The following is an 8,889-nucleotide window of genomic DNA, read 5'->3' on the forward strand; positions in this document are numbered from 1 at the left end:
TTTTTTTTTTTTTTTTTTTTTTTGAATTATTGTGAGATCTCACATCAGGTAGGGAGGAGAGTGAAGCATTCTTTGTAAGGGTGTGAAAATCTCTCCCTAGCAAGACGTGTTTTAAAAACCTTGAGGGGAAACCTGAAAGGGAATGCCCAAAGAGAACAATATTTGCTAGCAGTGAGCTTGGGCTGTTACAAATGATATCAGAGGCAGACACCTGACGATGTGCCAGCAAAGAGGCTGAGCCTTGAAGGGGGGTGGACACGAGGCGGTGTACCAACAAGGATGCTGGGCCTTGAAGGAGGATGGACACGAGGCGGTGTGCCAACAAGGATGTCGGGCCTCGAAGGGGGATGGATTGGGGAGGTCCCACATCGATTGAAAATGGAACGAGTGCCAGTGAAGATGCTGGGCCTCGAAGAGGGGTGGATTTGGGGGTCCCACATTGATTGGAGAATGGAATAAGTGCCAGTGAGGACATTGGGCCCTGATGGGGGGGTGAATTGTGAGATCCCACATACGTTGGAGAGGAGAACGAAACACCTTTTATAAGGGTGTGGAAACCTCCCCCTAGCTGATGCGTTTTAAAAACTTTGAGGGGAATCTCGAAAGGGAAAGTCCAAAGAATACAATATCTGCTAGCAGTGGGCTTGGGTTGTTACAAATGGTATCAGAGCTAGACACTTAGCGATGTGCAAGGACGCTGAGCCCCGAAGGGGGAGACACGAGGCGGTGTGTCAGCAAGGATGCGGGGCCTCGAAGGGGGGGACATGAGATGGTGTGTCAGCAAGGACGCGGGGCCCGAAGGGGGGTGGATTGTGAGATTCCAGTCGGTTGGGGAGGAGAACAAAACATTCTTTATAAGGGTGTGGAAACCTCTCCCTAGCAAACGCGTTTTAAAAATCTTGAGGGGAAGCCCGAAAGGGAAAGCCCAAAGAGGACAATATGTGCTAGCGGTAGGTTTTGAGTCGCTACAATTATACTAAAATATCTCCCAGGGATGGCCCCATTGGCTAATGTACGTGGTCTCTGAGTAACATGTTACTCAACCCTGAGGTCACATGTTCAAATCTTCGAGTGAGCTTAATAGAGAAAATCCCTGATATCTCCAAAGTTCGGGCTGGCCTTAGGGTGGCGCTTACGCTTTCTTAGTAAAAGTCCTATGATTAAACATCTATATACAATCATTTATCCTTTCCTGCCTTCATTTTGTCACAAATCACCACTATCACCATTCCAAAGTTATTTACATTTCCATTGCTGTTATCATAGAGGTCAACGATTCGATTCGTTCGTAAACAGACTGAGTCGTTTTTCTTCTCAATGTTACATTATTTCTTATTCTCTTGCACTCTTTGTTCTTACTGTTAAAACTTAGATAGATAGACGCTATTCGGTCTGAGCCATGTAAATTTCGAGCATTTAGTTATCTACCTAAGAGATTCGTGCACCAACAAAACATTTTCATATATGGAAGATCATTTATTGTTATCAGGTATTATATTGCACCGTCAGGCAAGAAACTTCGTTCGATGGTCGATATCCAGAAGTACGTTGTTCTATATCATGCTTCAGATTTTTTTGTCTTAATGTTTATTATCTTTGCTTGATTGACATTTTGTGAACAATCTGTGGCCATGTCTGTTCATCTTGTTCTATAGATACTTGATTGAACATCCAGAGTACCAAACTGAAGGTATATCGATGAGACGATTTTCGTTTCAAATCCCGAAGCCTCTGCAGGAAAATTACGTGAGGAAGCGTCGTGCCCATATCAATGCATCATGCGACGGTTCCAAGCTCGAATCAGGCGGAGGTACTTGTTTTCTGTTTGCCACTTTAGACCCTGCATGGCATGTTAAACGATACGAAGCTATAATAGCATATTTTCGTGTTTGAGCAGTGAATCCATTATCGTGCGCTCCCCCGGACAGTTCTACTGCATTACAGCTCGGAAGACCTGGGCTCCCGGAGCTACTGTCAGCTGCACCGATTAACAATCACGTCGTTCGACCAGCAAAGAAAGTGAAAAGAGCTCTAGCAAAGAAGATGGAGATAAGTTCTCTTGAATTGCTTGAGCTTCCTTCTTTAAAGTTGGATCAATATGAAAAGTAGCATTCCTGTTGTTTTGTTGGGCTATATATATATATATGAAATGTATATTATTATCATGTATAAAACCTTATAGGATAATGTTTGGTCTGAAATTTGGCTAGACTTTTGGATTAATTCATACCCTAAAATCTTTAACACGTGAAATACTATTCCGATAATATTTAGAAGTAGAAAGAGAAATATCGGAAAAATAGTTGTAACAGCTCAAGCTCAAGCTCACTATTAGTAGATATTGTTTTCTTTGGCCAACAAAGCTATGACACCGTTTGGTGTCCACTCTCTTTCAAGGCTTAGTGTCTTCGCTGGCACACTGCTCGATGTCTGGCTCTAATACCATTTGTAACAGCCTAGACTCAGTGTCTTCGCTGGCACACTGCTAGTAGATATGTCCACTCTCCTTCAACCCTAAACCCAAGCCCACTGTTAGCAGATATTGTTTTCTTTGGCCAACAAAGTTATGACACCGTTTGGTGTCCACTCTCTTTCAAGGCTTAGTGTCTTCGTTGGCACACTGCTCGGTGTCTGGCTCTATTACTATTTGTAACAGCCCAAGTCCACTGGTTGTAGATATTCTCTTCTTTGAGATTTTCTTTTCGAGTTTTCCTTCAAGATTTTTGAAATGTGTCTGCTAAGGAAAAGTTTTCACACCCTTTATCCATGCTCTTATAAAGAATGCTCCGTTCTTCGTTCTCCTCTTCAACTGATGTGGGATCTCATAATAGTACAGTAGAGATTTATATGTCTACCTCTACGAGATGTCTTTGTCAGGTTTCAATCGAGCTCTAAACAAGTTTGATGATCGGATTGATGATTGAGCTCCATGAATTTAACAATCTCCTACTCGGAGACTAACGAGCAATATTCATATGATAATAGTTATGTACATACTCGAGATTAGGGTTTATTGTTGGTTTTATCTTTCAAATGCAATCATTGATTAATTAGAATTAGGATTCGATTGTTTAATTCTTTAGTTAGCTAGGATAAGTTTATTTTATTTTGATAATTCCTAGGTTAACTTTGAGATCGCACATCGGTTGGAGAGAGAACGAAACATTTTTTATAAGGGAGTGGAAACCTTTCTTCTAACCGACCAAAGCGTTTTAAAATCTTGGGAGAAGCATGGAAGGAAAAGTTTAAAGAGCCGAACGAAATGACAGTCTTAAAATCTTGGGGGAAGCTCGGAAGGGACACAATGTTTGCTAGCGGTAAATTTTAGGGACTGAATCGAACTTTTCCTAAATCATAGGAACTAAATTTAAAATTTACCTAAAATTATTTTTTATTTTTTTTGAAATAACAATTCTCTATAATATTTCCAAAACTTGGCCCAAATTTCATTCACTGAACAATTAAGGTCCAAATCTGTTTACAAATTGGGCTTAGAGGCCCATTCACTAAACACTGGTTTAATTTTATTTATTAATACCTATATTATAAATATAGCCTTAAATTTATATTTTTGAGTTTATTTACAAGTCAATATTAATAATTATTTTCAAATAAATGATTTTAATAAAATTTAAAATTATAAATTATAAATAATTAGTTTGATAATCAAATTAAAAAATTAATTATAAATGTCACATTTCAAAAATTAAATATAACTAATTTATTTCCCTACTTCCAATTCCTTTATAAACCATTGACAAATAAAAGGTCGAAAAGGAATCGAGAGGCTTTCCGTTTATAGGATCCGATCCATAAAAATTTTATTTATTTGAACTCAACTCAGCCTAAATAAGTTTAGGTAATAACCAAGTTATAAAAGAAGAACCCTAGTTTCGTACACATTTTTTTGTGAGTCACTAGAATCTCCGAGATCTCAATAGTCTACGTACTTCCACCCAACTTCCTGCCATCACTTTTCGAGTAACTACTCCCTCTCAGTTGATTTCGAGACCTACTATTCTGAGAGGGAGAACACACTAGGAAAAAAGGAAAAAACTTAAGAACGTAGTCAGATCGCATTCATGAAACTTGTCTAACGTGTTGTGACCTTAATCTTTTAGTGCCACTGTCGCACAACAGTGAAAATGATTGGTAACATCGAGTATTCATTGGAATCGTCAAAGTCATGAGAGAAGATAAGCCAAAGCCAAGTAGCTAGCAATTTGTACATTGGTCGTCGTCGAAAAGAGAGATCAAAATCAATTTAAAAAAAAAGGGAAAAAAAGGGCAAGGCGAATGAACTCCAAAACTAGGTCAAGAAGAAGAAATTCACGAGTTAGTTTCAAACTCAGGTTCGAATTCGAGTAGATCCAATAATCATCAGACGCAAATCCAACCATCACAGGTTACTGCCCCAATCGACGAAGGCGTGACCCACACTAAGCAACAACCCAGAGCTACTCTTGTTTGACTCCAGCTCAGTGTATGGGATTTATCCAGCTCGAGTTGGGTTAGAACACATTTTTTACTACAAACCGTGGATTAGGTTAGATTAATAATAAGTACCTTGTAATTTAAAATAATAATAATAATAATAGTTTATTGAATTATTATTAATTTTGGAGAAGTACACATTTATTTGTACAAATAAAATAAAAAAAATTTAAAACTTTAGCCCATTAATTTTTAATTCTGAAATTGAATCATCATGTGACATTCGAGTAAAAGAAGTACATGAATAAATCGTGACCACTTTGACCCATTACATATCATTGTCATTCTGACAGTTTTAAAACTTATCTGATAGAGAGAGATTTCCACACCCTTAAAAGAAATGTTTCATTCCCCTCTCCAACCCATGTGAGATTTCACCATCTACCCATTCCGGGCCTAACATCTTCACTGACACACTGCTTGGTGTTTGATTCTGACTCTTATAAAAAATGTTTCGTTTACCTTTCCAACTAATATGAGGTCTCACAATTTAGTTACAATTAAAAAAAAATCAAATAATTATCAAACTAGATCATTTTTTTGTAATATTTTAAAATATGAAAAAAATTAAACACAAAATTTATCATCGAACTTTTTTTTAAAATTATAGATTTAGCGATAACTGGACTCTAAATTGTTAGTACGTAGTAGGAGCGGTCTATCCCTATTTATTTTTGTACTCCAAATTTTTTATATTGATATTTAAACTCTTAAAAACTTTATAAATTTTTATGGGTATGGAATGAAAATAAGAGTTTTATAATATAATAAATTTAAAATGACTAGGGGTGTACATTGTCCAGTTGATTGGGTTGAGAGATTTTTATTACCCTACCCAAAATTTTGGGAAATTTTCGAGTTGAGTTTGGATTGGGTTGTCAAATTGTGAATGTTTTTTTAAATTTTATTTATCCATAATTTATAATTATTGGAGATACTATTTTAAATAATATATATATATTAAAAGTTCACCAACAAACAATCTATAATTATTCACATACAAAAATTAATAAAAAACAACAAACAAAAATGGTAACATATTAACATAGTTTAACATTGTCATAAAATTAAAACTAAAACAGCTAAATACCAACATTTTTTTAAAATTAGTTAAAGTAAGAAAAATATAAGGATAGATCATCAATTATTTGTCATAAAACTAAAGCTAAAGACAGCTAAATAATACATTTTTTTAGAATTGGTAGGATCTAGTCCTACCCTAAACAAAATATGACGATAGATATTAAATAATATGGTGTGATCTCTAGTCCTAAACTAAACAAAAGAATGACGAATTGGTTAAAGTAAGAAAAAATATAAGGATAGATCATCAAATTAAATAATAAATATAAGGATAGATATCTATTAAATAATATGGTGTGACCTTTAGTCCTAAACTAATTTTTTTTAATATAAATTATATATTTTTATTTAGTTCGGGTTAACCCGAAGGTTTTATCTACGAACTCGAAACCGAACCAATTCAGTTCGGGTTCAGAAAATGTACCAAACCCTACCCAAAATACTAATCCAATCCAACCCAACCCAACCCAACCCTTATAGTTCGGGATCAATTATTCTGGATTGTCGGGTTGAATTTACACTCTTAAGAATAAATTAAAATCTACTATTTATAAATATAAATATCTAATCAATTTTAAAATGTAAAAAGAACAAAATAATAATTTAAAGGAATATGCTTGATAGCCACGTGTCAAATTTTCCACATGCCCACGTCAAGTCTATTTGGGAACATAAATCTGTACCTAAACGGTCATATTCACCCTGACTTGGATTCCCAATACCTTTGTGGGTCTCATGAATTTATGACAAGACATCCAATCAGCATTCACAAACCACCTGTCCAATGAGGATTTGCCACGTTTATTGGTTAAAAAACATTTAAAAGACAGCATGGCTCCCACTTGGAAGACAGTTGAAACATCTTGCTTTGTTCTTTGCTAGCACTTTTTTAAGTCTTATTTCAAAATTTGGTTTTTAAATTCCCTAAATTACCCAAAACCTTAATAATCCCATTTCGGGTTTTTTTAATATATATTAACGAGACCATTTTGAGATCATACATTGGTTGGAGATGGAAACAAAACATTGTTTATAAGGGTATGAAAACATCTCTCTACACGCTTTAAAAACCCTGATGGTAAGTCCGAAAAAAAAAGCTCAAAGAGGATAGAGTTTGGGCTGTTACAAATGGTATCGGAGCTAGACACTAGGTAGTGTGTGAGCAAGGACGCTGAGACTGGAAGGGGAGTGGACACCGGGTGAAGTGGGGGCGGGGGGGGATTGTGACATCCCACATCGGTTGAAGAGGGAAATAGAATAATTTTTTTAAGGGTGTGAAAACCTATCCTCTCGCAAGCAAAATCGTTTTAAAAACTTTGGGGGAAACCCGAAATGAAGTTCTATACTAGAACTATACTATCTCCTGAGATCAAATATATAAAAGAAAGGTTTATAAATCTTATTTTAGATTGAGACATTTCATAATCTAACTTGATCGAGGCTGTATTGAATGATGTGGATGCAATCTATAATAAGAATTGTAAGAGAACTTGTTCGTGCCAAAATTTACTTCGAAAGCTCTAAAGGTTCATTTCTCTCTCAGAATAGTTTGTAAAACAAGATGAAACGAAGGTTGGACGTAGCCTATCAAATTTGTAGGTGAAGACTAAACGCTTGTTGAATCTTCTTGAATATATGTCGTGTAATATGCCCAATTGGGGCTTGTGGAAAACAAATTAATATGGTAACCATCAAAGCCTACCACTAGAAGATATTTTCTTTGGATTTTACCTTTCACGTTTTCTCTCAAGGTTTCTAAAATGTGTCTAAGAGGGTCTAGCCTACTCCAACCAGTGTCTTGCATCGTTCGGTGACTAGTTTTGATACCATTTGTAACAACTCAAGCCCACCGCTAGGATATTGTACACTTTGACTCGTTATGTATCGTCATCAGCCTCACAATTCTAAAACGCATCTTTTGTAACAGCTCAAGTCTAGCAGGACAATATCTTATAAAGGGGTGGAAGGAAACATCCATACAAGGATGTAGAAACCTCTCTCTAACAGACACGTTTTAAAATGATGAGACGATCAGCGATACATAACGGGTCAAAATGAATATCGGTAAAAGTCTGATAAATTAAGGATTGAAACCAGAAAAATAATGCATAAAATGTTGAAGCAATTATAAGAATTTGATTGACAATTAAATTGTTTATTTAATTTGTGTCACAATTGGACTTTATTAATCAAAGATAATAAAGGAATGACAATGACAAGACTTCAACCCTCTGGCAGCTCATAAATTTGGTTGTCCCACTTGCCCCAAACTCTATCCTCAAACAATAATTCATCACTTAATCACGTTTTCTAATATATTATTCTAATCTTTACCCAACATATTGCCTCGACTATGTGAAGCTAAGGTGAGCGCAGAAGTATACATGGATTGAGTTAGAAAAATCTTTTGGATGAACTCAAATATTAGATTGATCGGGGTGGTAACGATTTAAATAGAGTTACTAGCTGAATCTAACTCAACCCTCTATTCTCGGGTTGGACTAGATTATGTTGTTGAGTTGTAGGGTTATTATTATTTTTAATTATTTAAAATAATCATACTTCGTTGTTGCCACCCGACCTTAGAGTTAAAATTCGAGTCAATAAGGAAGGATTTACACGGGTAAATATTTGAATGAATTCTGTTTTGATATGGAACTTATTACACGATAGAGAGTCAAGAAGTATCATGGGCGAATATAGAAATACTCAAATAAGTAAGCCCCCTACAATCCACCCCCCTTCAGGGCCCAGGATCCTCGTTGACACTTGTTGCTTTCTTCAATTGACGTGAAAACCCCCACCAAATCCACCTCCCTTCGACGCCCATCATCTTTACTTGCACACCACCTCATGTCTAGCCCCCATTCGGGGAACGGCCTCCTCATTGGCACACCACCTCATGTCTGGTTATGATACCATTTATAACGGCTCAGGCCCATCGCTAGCAAATATTGTCCTCTTAAGACTTTCCCTTTCGGGCTTTCCCTTAAGATTTTTAAAATGCGATAGGGAGAGGTTTGCACACACTTATAAAGGGTGTTTTTTTCTCCTCACCAACCGATGTGGGATCTCACAATAGACTTCACGCTTAAGAAGCTGAGCAGTAGATAATGTGACCATGTCATGGGATGCAAGGAAAGTCAGGGTCATTAGGTGCTAAATCCAAATTTGAATCCAGATCTAAATCTTGAGCATGGGTCGTTATTCAGAGCAATACCTCCCTCAGTAAAATATGGTTCGAGGACGAACCAAGATGGAAAGGAGGAGACATGAATAAACTGAAACGACATTTGAATTAGAGCAACTTTA

At 36.4% G+C, this 8,889-nt stretch overlaps 1 protein-coding gene across 3 annotated transcripts in view; it reads left to right on the plus strand.

The window, feature by feature from the left end:
- Positions 1-2,253, plus strand: part of LOC111465393 (methyl-CpG-binding domain-containing protein 2-like) — a 5,369-nt gene extending 3,116 nt beyond the window's left edge. For all 3 annotated transcript variants that reach the window (XM_023109743.1, XM_023109744.1, XM_023109742.1), the window contains 3 exons: positions 1,490-1,543; positions 1,656-1,810; positions 1,898-2,253. In XM_023109743.1, the coding sequence (XP_022965511.1) occupies positions 1,490-1,543; positions 1,656-1,810; positions 1,898-2,109 (421 nt within the window). In that variant the 3' untranslated portion in view covers positions 2,110-2,253. The remainder of the gene's footprint in view (positions 1-1,489; positions 1,544-1,655; positions 1,811-1,897) is intronic.
- Positions 2,254-8,889: the final 6,636 nt, after the last annotated feature.

Source organism: Cucurbita maxima, unplaced genomic scaffold, assembly GCF_002738345.1.
Source record: "Cucurbita maxima cultivar Rimu unplaced genomic scaffold, Cmax_1.0 Cma_Scf00029, whole genome shotgun sequence".
Taxonomy (NCBI): domain Eukaryota; kingdom Viridiplantae; phylum Streptophyta; class Magnoliopsida; order Cucurbitales; family Cucurbitaceae; genus Cucurbita; species Cucurbita maxima.